This window comes from Saimiri boliviensis, chromosome 17 (assembly GCF_048565385.1).
Source record: "Saimiri boliviensis isolate mSaiBol1 chromosome 17, mSaiBol1.pri, whole genome shotgun sequence".
Taxonomy (NCBI): Eukaryota; Metazoa; Chordata; class Mammalia; order Primates; family Cebidae; genus Saimiri; species Saimiri boliviensis.
Genome location: NC_133465.1, coordinates 19,513,933 through 19,530,001, shown reverse-complemented (window position 1 = coordinate 19,530,001; position 16,069 = coordinate 19,513,933). Strand labels below are relative to the sequence as shown.

Below are 16,069 nucleotides of genomic sequence, written 5' to 3'. Positions count from 1 at the left end.
TCCAGTCCCCTTCGCTGTGTCCTCCTCTTCTACCTCCACAACAAACACTGGGGTTCCCAGATGTGTTCCTTGGTCCCTCCTCTCTATGCTTCCCTAAGACCAAGGGGCTGGGTGCTCTCCTCCACTCTGATGGCTTTAAATTCCATTTGGGCCCATGGTGTCCAACATGGCAGCCACACATGATGTGGCTATTTAAATTAAAATTTAATTTAATGTAATTCAATTGAGCTAGTCAGCAGATACAGTCTTCATTCACACTTGCCACATTTCAAGGGCTCAAGAGCAGGTGTGGTTGGTGGTTGTCCCGTGGGCAGTGCAGATACAGAACACTCCCATCATCTCAGGAACCTGCATTAGATGGCATGGATCTCTTCATGGACAACCCCAGATCTGTGTTTCCAGCTCTGCTCTCCCATCCCAGCTTCAGATTTGCTATGCAGTCACCTGCCTGCCATCGCCACCTGCATATTTCACAGCACCTCTGACTTCACGTGATTTAAACACAACCTTTCCCCTAGAATGTTAATAATCCTGTCCAACCTGCTTCACAAACAAAGCATCACAGAAAAGTAATTTAAAGATTTTAATACATTCTGTGATGGTTAATTGTATGTGTCAACTTGGACAGGCATGGTACCCAGATATTTGGCCAAATATTATTCTAGATGGTTATGTGAATTTTCCTTTTTTTAAGACAGGGTCTCTGTCACCCACCCTGGAGAGCAGTGGTGTAATAATCACAGCCTGCTACAGCCTCAAACTCCAGTGTCAAGTGATTCTCCCACCTCAGCCTCCCAAGTAGTTGGGACCTCAGATGTGTGCAACCAAGCCAGCTAATAAATTTTTTTTTTTTTTTGTAGAAATGGAGGTCTCCCTATGTTGCCCAGGCTGATCTTAAACTCCTGGGCTCAAGTGATCCTCCTCTCTCGGCCTCCCAAAGTGCTGGGATGGCAAATATGAGCCCCTATGCATGGCTCAAGTTTAATATTTAAAGTAGTAGACTCTGAGCAAAGCAAAAGACCCCACTTAGTATGGGTGGGCTCATCTAATCAGTTGAAGGCCTTAACAGAAAAGGCTAACTTCACCCAAGAAGGGGGAATTCTGCCAGCAAATGGCCTTCACATTGGGACTGCAGCATCAGCTCTTCCCTGAATCTTCAGCCTGCTGGCTTCTTACCCTACAGATTTTGGACTTGCTAACTTCTATAATCTATATACACTTCTATAATCTACACACACAGACACACACACACACACATACACACACACTCTCTCTCTCTCTCTCGTCTCTCGGTTCTGCTTCTCTGGAGAATTCTAACACTCTAAAAAATTAAATTACTTTGCTCAGTTATTGTCATTGCCATGAGCATTCTCTGGACTTTATTTGAATCCTGATGTGGGATAATCAAAACAGAGCTTTTAAACATATCTATACCCTCCCCATCTCAGAAAATGGCCCTGTCTAACTAGACACCAAGGCATCATCTTTGACTTCTTCCTCTCCTCCTCCCCTACAACCAATCTGTCACAAAGTCCAGTTGATTCTACCTAAGACATATTTTGAATCTTTCTATGTCTTTCCATCTGCATTGCTACCACCCTCATGGTTAGTGAGTGAGGCCAAACCAGAGCTGTGGGGAAGCTCTGTGGGTGCTGCCTCCTCGGGTCAGCCCAGCTGTAGGGTTTTTCCTCCTGACTTCCCTGGATCATCACAGCCTCTCTGGCCCCTCTAACCACATCCAGTCAATCAGCCTTCTTCCACAGCCTGGACAATACCAACACATTCCCTTACTGCAACTGCTCTGTCACCCTGTCTCTGCACTGCTGCCTCCTCCACTTTCCAATGCCAGTATGTTTTCTTTCTTTTTTTTTTTTTTTTTGAGATAAAGAGTCTTGCTCCATTGCCCAGGCTGAAGTGCAGTGGCATGATCTTGGCTCACTGCAACCTCCACCTCCCGAGTTCAAGCAATTCTCCTGCCTCAGCCCCCCAAGTAGCTGGGATTACAGGTGTGTATCACCATGCCCAGCTAATTTTTGTATTTTTAGTAGAGACAGGGTTTCACCATGTTGGCTAGGCTGGTCTCGAACTCCTGACCTCAGGTGATCCCCTTACTTCAGCCTCCCAAAGTGCTGAAATTATAGGTGTGAGCCACTGTGCCCGACACTGATGCCAGTTTTGACATCACTGCTGTAGTCTCCATGGTCTGAATGCGATCCCCGTCACTCAATCTCACAGTGCTGTGTTTCTCTCTGGACTCTTTGATGACTCACCCTTGCTCATTCATAATTTTACTTATAAGTCTACCCGCTTGCTTATTGTCTGCCTAGCTCATAAGGGCACAGAACATCTCTATTGTTGACTGTTGTCTTACTGTGGCGCCTGATGCTTGAAAAGAACTTCTTGAATGACCAAGAGCAGGACCCAGCCAGCATTTTCCAAAGTATGCTCTGTGGGACGTTTTGTAGGAGGTTCTAGGCCAGGGGTTGGCAAACTGCTGCCCATGGGCCAAATCTGGCTCATAGCCTGTTTTTGTAAATAAACTTTTGTTTGGACACAGCCATGCCCATTCATTTACAAAGCAATCAATGGCCTCTTTAGCAAGATGGTAGAGTTGAATAGTTGTGACTGAGACCAACTGACCCACTGAGCCTATCACATGGCCCTTAACAGGGAAAATTTGCTAACCCTTGTTATGGTGATTGTAGTAAAATAAACAAATGTAAGTAAAGAGGTTATGTGGATCTGATCTATGTTAAACAGTCACATGTGGGTTAAACAGTCACATAGATTTCTTTTTTTTTTTTTTTTTTTTTTTGAGACGGAGTTTCGCCCTTGTTACCCAGGCTGGAGTGCAATGGCGCGATCTCGGCTCACCGCAACCTCCGCCTCCTGGGCTCAGGCAATTCTCCTGCCTCAGCCTCCTGAGTAGCTGGGATTACAGGCACGTGCCACCATGCCCAGCTAATTTTTTTGTATTTTTAGTAGAGACGGGGTTTCACCATGTTGACCAGGATGGTCTCGATCTCTCGACCTCGTGATCCACCCGCCTCGGCCTCCCAAAGTGCTGGGATTACAGGCTTGAGCCACCGCGCCCGGCGCACATAGATTTCTTAATGTAGGACTTCTTGAAGTCTTTAATGCGTTAATAGGCATCATGCGCTCTAAAAATGTGAAGCAATATACAGTGTCCCAGATTTATTTGAGCAGGATATTCTTTTTGCTGGTGCTTGCTGGTTCTTTGGCATAGGCTTTGAAAAATGCTGGCCAAGATCTTGAAACCATGAAGGTAAGATTCCTGAGAAGGGAAGCTGAGGAGTATTTGCTGAGGATGGGGTTCCGCAGTGCAGTCACACATTCAGGAGTTATCTGTACCTGGTATCAATATCCCAACTTCTACTTCAGGCCTGTAAGCACCCCCCACACTGGGGTTTATCAATTAGGAATCCCCCTGCATTTTCTAGAAGGTAACCAAGGTGACAGGGCCATGACTTACTTTCTCCTGACTGTTCAGCTCCTGGTAGGGGATATGAGCAGGCAGGTAGGTGTGCAGCAGAGCACAGAAGGCCAGGCCATCACTCCAGCTGCTGCTGAAATTGGTGATGTCAATGTTCTGCAGGAGAGAAAAGCAGTATTAATCAAATACTATTGCAAGCTGTGCAGTATCACAGATGAGGGGATTCTGATAAGATGGGAATCTACCTTTGGATTTTTCAGTACGGCAACATAAGAATAAACTTCCAAATTTGCTCAGAGTATATTTCATTTTGGTACCAGGCATGGCCTGGTGTTGCCCAAATCTATTCACAGAATAGCACTGAGAAAAAGCTTTCAGTGCTCAGAATAGTAGAAGATTTCTGTCCATCCCTCAGGAGAGTCATTCAAGGCTCAAAGATACCTTATTCTCAAATTAACCCACCTGATTAGCTTTGTACATGCCAGCATTTCCCAGACTTACTTGGTCAAGAAAGAATCACCCATCATCATTATCACGACCATCATCACTACCTTCATAACCATTACCATCATCCCCACCACCATCATCACTACCATCACTACCACCATCACCATCTCTGTATAAACCCAATTCATAACAAGCAGACCAAGATGAGAAGGTCTGAAAGACCTACAAGGCTGTCTCTGGATTGTTCTTCCTACCACAGTCTTCTCCCCACAATTTAGGAGGCTTCTCAGGAGGAAAAGAAAACCCTTCCTACTCAGCATCCCCCCATCTGCACACCAAACAAGCAGGGAGCATGAGGCTGCATGGGGAGAAAGGAGCTTCTCCTTCAGGATGGGAGCAGCCGCTTGGTACACAGTGATAAGGAAATTAAAATCCAACTCTAGCCGGGTGTGGTGGCTCATGCCTGTATTCCTAACACTTTGGAAGGCTGAGGCAAATGGACCTGAGGTCAGGAGTTTGAGACCAGCTTAGTCAACATGGTGAAACCCCGTCTCTACTAAAAATACAAAAATTAGAAAGGCGTGGTGGTGGGCACCTGTAATCCCAGCTACTTGGGAGGCAGAGGCAGAAGAATGGCTTGCAACCGGGAGGTGGAGGTTGCAGTAAGCCACGATTTGTACCACTGCACTCCAGCCTGGGTGACAGAGCAAGACTCTATTTCAAAAAAACATAGACTAAAAAAAAATTCGGCCAGGCTTGGTGGCTCAAGCCTGTAATCCCAGCACTTTGGGAGGCCGATGCAAGTGGATCACGAGGTCAAGAGATCGAGACTATCCTGGTCAATATGGTGAAACCCCGTCTCTACTAAAAATACAAAAAATTAGCTGGGCATGGTGGTGCGTGCCTGTAATCCCAGCTACTCAGGAGGCTGAGGCAAGAGAATTGCCTGAACCCAGGAGGTGGAGGTTGCGGTGAGCCAAGATCACGCCATTGCACTCCAGCCTGGGTAACAAGAGTGAAACTCTGTCTCAAAAAAAAAAAAAAAAAAAAATTCAACTCTTAAGTTCCTGCCCATGGAGATGGTGGCTCTGAAGATTCCCGTAAAGGTCCCCTAGGCCCCTAGGCTCTGCTGCATCCCCCCCTCTTAGATCCTCAGTCCTGTCACCCACCTGCTCACCCCAACAAGGTTTTCTTGCCTGGATCCACAAAGCCTGTCCCAAATGAAGTGTCAGGATCCCAAGCCTGCTAAAGCTGGGAGCTCAGGTTGTTTAAGCAGGGACCTTGCAAGGGATTGCAGAAGCGGGACACAGCTCAGACTTGGCTGAGTTTTAGGACTATGTTAGGTTTGGGGACAAGAAGAATTGGGCAAGTTTAGGGTTCCTTCCTGCAGTCTCCCCACAGCCACTGAGGAGCTCTTCCTCTTCATGCCCTGGCCTGGGAAATGTGAAACCAGCAATGTTGGAAAGCTGTGGTGGGTGCTGGCTACCTCCCACGGGGTGGGCACTGACCACTGTTCCCTCCCTCTGCCCAGATGGCCAAATGCAACCCTACAATAAGTTAACTCTAACTGCTCTGGGAAGGCCATTTAGGGAGTTTCTATCAGAATCAATTCGTGGCTGAAAAGGAGAGGAAGGGTGAAGATGAACAAGGCATGATATTAAGACGGAATAAGAGAAGGAAGTTTTTTTTTTTTTTTTTTTGAGATGGAGTTTCGCTCTTGTTACCCAGGCTGGAGTGCAATGGCGCGATCTCAGCTCACCACAACCTCCGCCTCCTGGGTTCAGGCAATTCTCCTGCCTCAGCCTCCTGAGTAGCTGGGATTACAGGCACGTGCCACCATGCCCAGCTAATTTTTTGTATTTTTAGTAGAGACGGGGTTTCACTATGTTGACTGGGATGGTCTCGATCTCTTGACCTAGTGATCCACCCGCCTCGGCCTCCCAAAGTGCTGGGATTACAGGCTTGAGCCACCGCGCCCGGCCGAGAAGGAAGTTTTATGGAACTGTCCTCAAAGTGTGTGTAAAGAGGTTCTGGAGAATATACTTAGGTGAAGATGTGTACTATAATATGGTACCGTGTTTTCTCTGAAGTTTCCTTAGGGTTCTGAAAGCAAATCATCTTAGGAAAAAAAAAGCCTAAAATCTTATTTAGCTTTTTGTCTATAGATTTTTTGAGGGTTATTTTAAGCTAACCTGACCCTTAGCAATAAGGTTTGTCAAATATCTAATTTTATGGGTAAAGAAACCGAGGTCAGAAGTGAAGGTTTGCACATGTCACGTGTAGGGTTTACCTGAATGACATAGATACAAGGAATCTGTCCCTGTCTTCCTAGCAAACTTCTCAGTGTCCAGGATGACGCTGGTGGACCCCGGAATGTGCCCCAAAAGCACCGGCTTTCAGGAAAACAGTGTGTTCTTGAGTCTCCTTTGCAGTTACATTTGCCTAGCGAGCAGGATCTGGCTGAAAGCAACACACAACTATAACAATATCTCTTCATCTTGCCTTTCACAACTCAAGCACAACCAACTTTCAGCAGCTTCTAAGCATCAGTGTTACATAAAAGCCTGAGGATGCCCTTGTTGGGAGGGCCCCATCTTGTAAGTGCTGGGGCCATCAGGAAACTGATTGTGTGGATTTTTGGCTTCAAAGTCTGAGTTCAAAAGCTACCTGATGAGACCTGGAAACTCCTGAAGAAATGGTGAGTGCTTTGATTTTACACTTTTTGAAGAGGTTTGTAGGTTAGGGAGGCTGAAATGGGTGGATCACCTGAGGTCAGGAGTTTGAGACCAGCCTGGCCAACATAGTGAAATCCCATCTCTACTAAAAATACAAAATTAGTTTGGTGTGGTGGTGGGTGCCTGTAATCCCAGCTACTCAGGAGGCTGAGGTAGGAGAATTGCTTGCACCTGGGAAGTGGCAGTTGCAGTCAGCTGAGATTGAGCCACTGCACTCCAGCTTGCGCAACAGAGATTTTGTTTCAAAAAAAAAAAACATTGGGAAGAAAACAGTAGTGGGGGTGGTAGCCCATCCAGTTCACTGAAAGCATTCAAACCAGATGTTATGGACGTCAAACCCTGGGAAGGTGAAAACAACGAGGGCCAAGCCAGCCTTGGGAAGGGCAGAGAGCACTGTGGCCCCTGCCAGTACCAGGCACCCCCTTCCTTCCTCCACCATGCACAGGTTGCCTGAGACCCTATCTCCAAACCCATCTCTTGCAGTGCTGACCTGGAGGAAGGAAAGCCAGGCTTTATATCCAAACTCGTGCTGATGTTTATATTATGTTGACCTCAAGGCATCTGTGTACACAGGACAAACAATTGCCCTGCCTGGAAGTGTTCTTTCCCAAGAGCAATGCAGAGGATACAAGATCGTTTCCAACAGAAAGGCCACATTTCAAATAGAAAACCAAATGTTCAATGATCAGGACCAAAGTCCTTTAAGTATGAGTCCCTTGGCTGGGTGCAGTGGCTCAAGCTGAACGCTATCACTTTGGGTGGCCAAGGCAGGGGGATTGCTTGAGCTCAGGAGTTCGAGACCAGACCAGCCAATGTGGCAAAATCCCATCTCTACTAAAAACACAAAAATTAGCTGGGTGTGGTAGCGAATGCCTGTGGTCCCAGTTACTTGGGAGGCTAAAGCAGGAAGATTACTTCAGCTCTGGATGCCACTGCACTCCCGCCTGCACGACAGAGTGAAACCCTGTCTCCAAAAAAAAAAAAAAAAAGGAGTCCCTTAAATATGAAGCTCCACAAACGGTGGGCTGGGAAGGGCAGTGGCATTTGCAGAGTGCCTTTGATGGGCCTGTCACTGTGTATTTTCTCATTTACAGCCATGCACAGTGACTAGTATTATACCCATTTTACAGATGAGAAAGCCAGAGCAAAAAGAAGTATTTCTAGTGCCAGAGGCAGGGCCAGAATGCCAGCTCCATTCGCCTCTGAAGCACATGTCCCGTTTGCTGTGGACACTGCCGTCAGGGAAGGGTGAGGAGAGGAGAGGAGAGCGCACCAGGCAGGACAGCCGCAGCATGGATGTCAGCACTGCTGGCAGCGCTGAAAGGAGACCCTGCTGAAAGAGGCCCTGTGGCTTGGTCAATTCACATCTTGGACAAGAGTGAAAGGAGAGGCTGAGGGTGGGAGAGGGCAGATTCTAGAGGAGTGAGCAGTGAAACTTTGATTCCTTCTTGTCAGTTAAAGAAACTAGAACCCTGTTTTCTGAGGCCAGGCCAGACCCACCAGGAACAGGCTCTGGGGTGGAGGGCACTGGTCTCTCAACTGGTGAATGCTACCACCCCAAGGAATTCGTGCATCCAAACTGGCCAGGTTCTCCCTCTCACCCTTCCTCCCTCCCTTTCCAAATTCACTTTAACACTTGCTAAATCTTTCCTTCCCAAAACATGAGAACATTTTATACACACATATCCTCTATCATTTCTGATACAAAACATCATTGTTCTTCATCTGCAAAATCTTCAGAAGCATTTGAGGGGGTCAGGTGGATCTGAAAGCTTGATAATGCCACTATCTCCTCCAACCAAGAAGGTGCCCACATGCTGGTTAATTGAACACTGTCAAGAATAGTTTTCTTGGGCCAAGAGTGGTGGCCCAGCACTTTGGGAGGTCAAGGCAGGCAGATCACTTCAGGTTAGGAGTTCGAGACCAGTCTGGCCAATACGGTGAAACCTCATCTCTACCAAAAGAAATTCATTAATTAGCCAGGCATGGTGGTGTGTGACTGTAATCCCAGCTACTTGGGAGGCTGAGGTGGGAGAACTGCTTGAACTCGGAGGCAGAGGTTGCAGTGAGCAGAGATCATGCCACTGCACTCCAGCCAGTGTAACAGAGTGAGGCCCTGTCTCAAAAAAATAAACATAAATAAAAACAAAAATCAGGCAGGTGTGGTGGTCTGTGTCTGTAGTTGCAGCTACTTGGGAAGCTGAGGTGGGAGAATCACTGGAGCCCAGGAATTCAAGGTGGCAGTGAGCCATGATCACACCCACCTGGGTGACAAGAGTGAGACACTATCTCAAAAAAAAAAAAAAAAAAAAAGTTATTCTTTTGTTTTCCTTGCACAGGGGCCCTGTCAGTCTTCTCTGTATCATTTCTATTTTGATATGTATGTTGCCAAAGTGAGCACTAATTCTTGATCTGTAACTATGAATGGGTCACAGGTTGAGACTGAAGTCTGGCAAAAAGCCGTGACTGAAAAACCAAACAAAATGACTGAAACCCACAGAAGAGCACTGAGAGCCCAGTGCCTCAAGACAGACTGCACTGCTGTCTGGTCTGGGGGCTCAGGCATATTTGAATGCAGACTCTGGCATTGCAGCAGTGAGATCACACAGAAACAACACAGGAAAAAGGAGTGTGTGCTACCTAAAAAAGAATCATTATAAAAAGCCCAAATCTAGTCAGGTACACAAGCCCATGGTCAGGAGACACTCTTCTTCCCTATAAACAAGGTTTCCCTACCTCAACTCAGCTGGCGTTGGCAGAGGTGGAGGCCACCCAGCTATGGTTTGCAACCTAACACTTGTTCCAAGAATGTTATACTTCCAAATAAAGATGTTCCCTTTCATCTCGGAGTAGAACACCACCAACCAAGTCCCCTTGGCACCATCTGAACTCATCTCTAATTCTAACTGAACATCAGGAGTACCAGCAACTCCCAGTCCAGTGCAGTTGGGGGACAATTCAAAGCAGCGTGCACTATCATCCACAATGGTTGAACTAATCTACATTCCCAAAAACAGTGTAAAAGTGTTCCTTTTTTGGCCACGCACAGTGGTTCATGCATGTAAACCCAGCGCTTTTTGGGAGGCCTAGGCAGGTGGATCACTTGAGGCCAGGAGTTTGAGACCAGCCTGGCCAACATAGCAAAACCTCATCTCTACTAAAAATATAAAAAATTAGCAGGGCTTGGTGGTGTGTACTTTTAGTCCCAGCTACTCAGGGGGCTGAGGCAGGAGAATCACTTGAACCTGGGAGGTGGAGGTGGCAGTGAGCTGAGATCACACCCCTGCTCCAGCCTGGGCATCAGAGCAAGACTCCATCTGGTATAGTCTGGCTGTGTCCTCACCCAAATCTCAGTTTGAATTGTATCTCCCAGAATTCCCAAGTGTTGTGGAAGGGACCCAGTGTGAGATAATTGAATCATGGGGGCTGGTCTTTCCCATGCTATTCTCATGATAGTGAGTAAGTCTCACAAGATCTCATGGGTTTATCAGGGGTTCCCACTTTGCTTCGTTCCTCTTTTTTCTTGCTTACACTCCATGTAAGAAGTGCCTTTGGTCTCCTGCCATGATTCTGAGGCCTCCCCAGCCATGTGGAACTGTAAGTCCAATGAAACCTCTTTTTCTTCTCAGTCTCAGGTATGTCTTTATCAGCAGTGTAGCAGTGTGAAAATGGACTAATACACCATCTCAAAAAAAAAAAAAAGTTCATTTTTCTCTGCAACGTCACCAGTATCTGTTGTTTCTAGACTTTTAAATAATTGCCATTCCAGCAGGTGTGAGATGGTATCTTGCTGTGGTTTTGCTTTGCATTTCTTTCTTTCTTTCTTTTTTTTTTTTTTGAGACGGAGTTTCACTCTTGTTACCCAGGCTGCAGTGCAATGGTGCGATCTCGGCTCACCACAACCTCCGTCTCCTGCGTTGAAGCAATTCTCCTGCCTCAGCCTCCCGAGTAGCTGGGACTACAGGCGTGCGCCACCATGCCCAGCTAATTTTTTTGTATTTTTAGGAGAGGCGGGGTTTCACCATGTTGACCAGGATGGTCTCGATCTCTTGACCGCATGATCCACCCGTCTCAGCCTCCCAAAGTGCTGGGATTACAGGTGTGAGCCACCGCGCCCGGCCTGCTTTGCATTTCTCTAATGATCAGTGATGTTGAACTTTTTTTCATATGTTCGTTGGCTATATAAATGTTTTCTTTTTTGAAGTATCTGTTCATGTCCTTTGCCCACTTTTTTAAATTGTACTTTAGGTTCTGGGGTACATGTGCAGATCATGCAGGATTGTTGCATAGGTACATACATGGCAAGGTGGTTTGCTGCCTCCACACTTTTTAATGGGGATGTTTGTTTTTTTTTCTTGTAAATTTGTTTAAGTTCCTTGTAGTCCTCAAAGATCCAGAAGCAGCAGTCATTTGACCCAACAATCCTATTACTGGATATATACCCAAAGGAATATAAATCCTCATTATAAAGATATATGCAAGCATATGTTCACTACAGTACCATTCACAATAGCAAAATCGTGGGACCAACCCAAATGCCCATCAATGATAGACTGAATAAAGAAAATGCAGTACATATAAACCATGTAAAATACTATGCAGCCATAAAAAAACAAGATCATATCCTTGCAAGGACATGGATGGAGCTGGAAGCAGTTATCCTTAGCAAACTCATGCAGAAACAGAAAACCAAACATCGTATGTTCTCACTTATAAGTGGGAGGTGAATGATGAGAACATATGGAGACACAGAGGGAAACAAGACACACTGAGGCCTGTTGGAGAGGGCCAGGGGAAGCATTGCTAATGCATGCTGAGCTTAATACCTAGGTGATGGGTTGATCTGTGCAGCAAACCACCATGGCACACATTTATCTATGTAACAAACCTGCACATCCTGTACATGTACCCTGGAACTTAAAATAAAAGTTGATTTTAAAAAAGAACTGTAATAATTAAGGTTTCTTAGAAATAAACAAAAAAAAGCTGTGTGCACTTAGGACATCTTGGACGTGAGGCCAAGCAGCAACCTGCAGAGCATCTCAGAGGCTGCTCTGCTGCTGTTCTTAAAAAAAAAGTGGCTTCCTTTCCAGTCACTAGGGTGTGCTTTTGTGAGCTCTAAGGTATCTTTTCAGGAGCGAGGGGTCTGTTGACGTGATATGGTACAACTGATATCGTTCACACTTTCCACGTGGATGGAAGATGAATTGCAGAAAAGACACAAATTGAGTTATGCTTTATCAGAGCTCTCAGTTCATTCTGGAAAAGCCACGTCACTTAAATTACTGTTCCCCTGTGGACCACATACAGAGGCTATGAGCTATATGGTGTGCTGTACCCTCATCAGCAGAGCTCAGGTGAGCCTAGAGGAAGCTGAGGATGGCAGTCAATGGCCTCACAGAGCAGAAGGGGGTCAGTCCTCCAGAAGCCAGGACTTCCTCTGGGCTAGCACAGGCTCCAGGAGCTCCTGCAGCTTGAGGCCTGGAGGCTGGTTCGGGGAGTGGGGGAAGAGGGGCAGGCAGCAATGATGGGATCATGCTGTCATTCACCAGGCTCTGGGGGACTGATTTCCTGGACTAGAAAAGAATCCAGCTGTAGGTAGCCAGGAGCTAGGCAGGTTCTGTGGGTCCCAGGCAGGTGGGTTAAGATCTAGTCCCATTGCCGTGACCAGAGAGGTCAAGGAAGCCATGGCAGCAAGGTACTAATGTGGGCAGGGCCAATGTACTGGGCACCAGGCAGAAAAACTATAGTTTGTTGGGCAAGGGTGGCTGGGCCAGTCTTGGGCACCCTGGGAAGCAAGCTGAGGACTCACACCAGGATCTACCCCTGGATAGGGGTGACAAGCCTCATTTTTGGCCACAGGATAATTAAAGCTGGCTCAGTCCTTAGAGTAGAGGGAGGTGAAATCTGGCTAAGCTGCTGGGCAACAGTCCTCAATGCTCACAGAAGCAGCCAAAACTAAGAAGAAACACAGACCACCCCAGGGATGTTAATACACTAAGGTCCTTTCCCAAGGATCACTCATCTGAGACTCAGGGGTTCATCAAAAGAACAATGAGAAGAAAATGAAAAGCAGCCAAGCAAGCAGGCATTCTACAGGCTATATCTTCAGGTATTTTCCTTGATATTCATTCCATCATTGTTATCCTTAAGTGAAAGCTGGTAACCAGGGGAACATGAAGAGGATTCTGGGGGACTGAAACTGTGCCTTCTAGACCTGGGTCACCTCGTGGACATCCCCATGCATACATGTATGTTATACCTCGATTAAAAAGGAGGTCATGGCCAGGCACAGTGGCTCACGCTTATAATCCCCACACTTTGGGAGGCTGAGGCTGGCGGATCATGAGGTCAGGAGTTCAAGACCAGCCTGGCCAACATGGTGAAACCCTGTCTTTACTAAGAATATAAAAATTAGCTGGGTGTGATGGCGGGTGCCTGTAATCCCGGCTACTCCGGAGACTGAGGCAGGAGAATTGCTTGAACCTGGGAGACGGAGGGTGCAATGAGCCGAGATCACACCACTGCACTCCAGCCTGGGCAACAGAGCTAGACTCTGGTCTCTTAAAAAAAAAAAAAGGAGAAGTTTATATGCAATGGCTCGCATCTGTAATCCCAGTACGTTGAGAGGCCGAGTCAGGAGTTGCTTGAGCCCAGGATTTCAAGACTAGCCTGGGCAACATGATGGGACTCTGTCACTACAAAAAATGTAAAGATTAGCTGGGCATGTTGGTGCACACCTGTAATCCCAGCTACAGGGAGGCTGAGGTGTGAGAATCCTTTGAGTCGGGGCAGGCTGGGGCTACAGTGAGCCATGATCACTTAACTCCAGCCTGGGTGCTAAAGTGAGACTATCAAAAAATAAAAAAGGAAGAAAGGGAGGAAGGAAGGGAGGGAGGGAGGGAGGAAGGGGAAGGGAGGGGAGGGGAGAGGGAGAGCAGGGAAGAGGGAAGGATCTTGATTTTCTTAAGGGGTTGGAGTGTGGTGTCCACCCTGAACACTAACATTTATAATTTATATACAAGACTTTTTGGGAGAAAAAGTGGAGCAAAAACAGAAAGAAACTTGCTGATTACTTTACCCAGAGAAAGGCTAGTTATTAATTGCAAATTAACTTTTCCTAGGATATAAATACCTTTTTAAAATTGCATTTTAGGTTTTGGGGTACATGTGAAGAACATGTAAGATTGTTGCATAGGTACACACATGGCAGTGTGATTTGCTGCCTTCCTCCCCATCACCTATATCTGGCATTTCTTCCCATGCTATCTCTCTCCAACTCCCCACCCCCGACTGTCCCTCTGCTATTTCCCACAACAGACCCCAGTGTGTGATGCTCCCCTCCCTGTGTCCATGTGTTCTCATTGTTCAACACCCACCTATGAGTGAGAACATGCGGTGTTTGATTTTCTGTTCTTGTGTCAGTTTGCTGAGAATGATGGTTTCCAGGTTCATCCATGTACCTACAAAGGACACGAACTCATCGTATTTTATGGCTGCATAGTATTCCATAGTGCATATGTACCACATTTTCCCTGTCCAGTCTATCACTGATGGGCATTTGGGTTGGTTCCAGGTCTTTGCTATTGTAAACAGTGCTGCAATGAACATTCGTGTGCATGTGTCCTTAGAGTAGAATGATTTATAATCCTTTGGATATATACCCAGTAATGAGATTGCTGGGTCAAATGGAATTTCTATTTCTAGGTCCTTGAGGAATCGCCACACTGTCTTCCATAATGGTTGAACTAATTTACACTCCCACCAACAGTGTAAAAGTGTTCCTATTTCTCCACATCCTCTCCAGCATCTGTTGTCTCCAGATTTTTTAATGATCGCCATTCTAACTGGTGTGAGATGGTATCTCAATGTAGTTTTGATTTGCATTTCTCTAATGACCAGGGATGATGAGCATTTTTCATATGTTTGTTGGCCTCATGTATGTCTTCTTTTGTAAAGTGTCTCTTCACATCCTTCACCCACTTTTGAATGGGCTTGTTTTTTTCTTGTAAATCTATTTTAGTTCTTTGTAGATTCTGGGTATCAGCCCTTTGTCAGATGGGTAGAGTGCAAAAATTTTTTCCCATTCTGTTGGTTGCCAATTCACTCTAATGACCGTTTCTTTTGCTGTGCAGAAGCTGTGGAGTTTGATTAGGTCCCATTTGTCTATTTTGGATTTGTTGCCAATGCTTTTGGTGTTTTGGTCATGAAGTCCTTGCCTACGCCTATGTCCTAAATGGTTTTGCCTACATTTTCTTCTACAGTTTTTATACTGTTAGGTCTTATGTTTAAGTCTGTAATCCATCTGGAGTCAATTTTAGTGTAAGGTGTCAGGAAGGGGCCCAGTTTCTGCTTTCTGCACATAGGTAGCCAGTTTTCCCAGCACTATTTATTAAACAGGGACTCCTTTCCCCATTGCTTCTTTTTGTCAGGTTTGTCAAAGATCAGATGGTTGTAGATGTGTTGTGCTGCCTCCAAGGCCTCTGTTCTGTTCCATTGGTCTGTATCTCTGTTTTGGTGCCAGTACAATGCTGTTTTGATTACTGCAGCTTTGTAGTATAGTTTGAAGTCAGGTAGTGTGATGCCTCCAGCTTTGTTCTTTTTGCTTAGAATTGACTTGACTATGTGGCATCTCTTTTGGTTCCATATGAAGTTTAAGGTGGTTTTTGCCAGTTCTGTGAAGAAGGTCATTGGTAGCTTGATGGGGATAGTGTTGAATCTGTAAATTACTTTGAGCAGTATGGCCATTTTCACGATACTGGTTTTTCCTAACCATGAACATGGAATGTTTCTCCATCTGTTTGTGTCCTCTCTTATTTCGTGAGCAGTGGTTTGTAGTTCTCCTTGAAGAGGTCCTTTATGTTCATTGTTAGTTGTATTCCTAGGTATTTTATTCTCTTTGTAGCAACTGTGAATGGCAGTTATTTCTTGATTTGGCTCTCTTTAAGTCTGTTATTGTTGTATAGGAATGCTTGTGATTTGTGCACATTGATTTTGTATCCTGAGACTTTGCTGAAGTTGCTTCTCAGTTTCAGGAGACTCTGGGCTGAGACGACGAGGCCTTCTAGATATGCAATCATGTTATCTGCAAATAGAGACAATTTGACTTCCTCCTTTCCTATTTGAATACCCTTTATTTCTTTTTCTTGCCTGATTGCTCTGGCTAGAACTTCCAATACTCTATTAAATAGGAGTGGTGAGAGAGGGCATCCTTGTCTAATGCCAGATTTCAAAGGGAATGCTTCCAGTTTTTGCCCATTCAGTATGATATTGGCTGTTGGTTTATCTTAATAGCTTTTATTATTTTGAGATATGTTCCATCAATACCTAGTTTATTGAGGGTTTTTAGCATTAAGGGCTGTTGAATTTTGTCAAAGGTCTTCTCGCATCGATTGAGATAACCATGTGGTTTTTGTCTTTGGTTCTGTTTATG

At 45.7% G+C, this 16,069-nt stretch overlaps 1 protein-coding gene and 1 pseudogene across 8 annotated transcripts in view; both read right to left on the bottom strand.

Moving 5' to 3' along the window:
- SPECC1 (sperm antigen with calponin homology and coiled-coil domains 1) overlaps positions 1–16,069 on the bottom strand; it is a 326,271-nt gene that overhangs the window by 16,684 nt on the left and 293,518 nt on the right. For all 8 annotated transcript variants that reach the window (XM_039476154.2, XM_074388311.1, XM_074388314.1 and 5 more), the window contains one exon: positions 3,494–3,610. In XM_039476154.2, the coding sequence (XP_039332088.1) occupies positions 3,494–3,610 (117 nt within the window). The remainder of the gene's footprint in view (positions 1–3,493; positions 3,611–16,069) is intronic.
- LOC120366998 (U6 spliceosomal RNA) lies at positions 8,939–9,037 on the bottom strand (annotated as a pseudogene).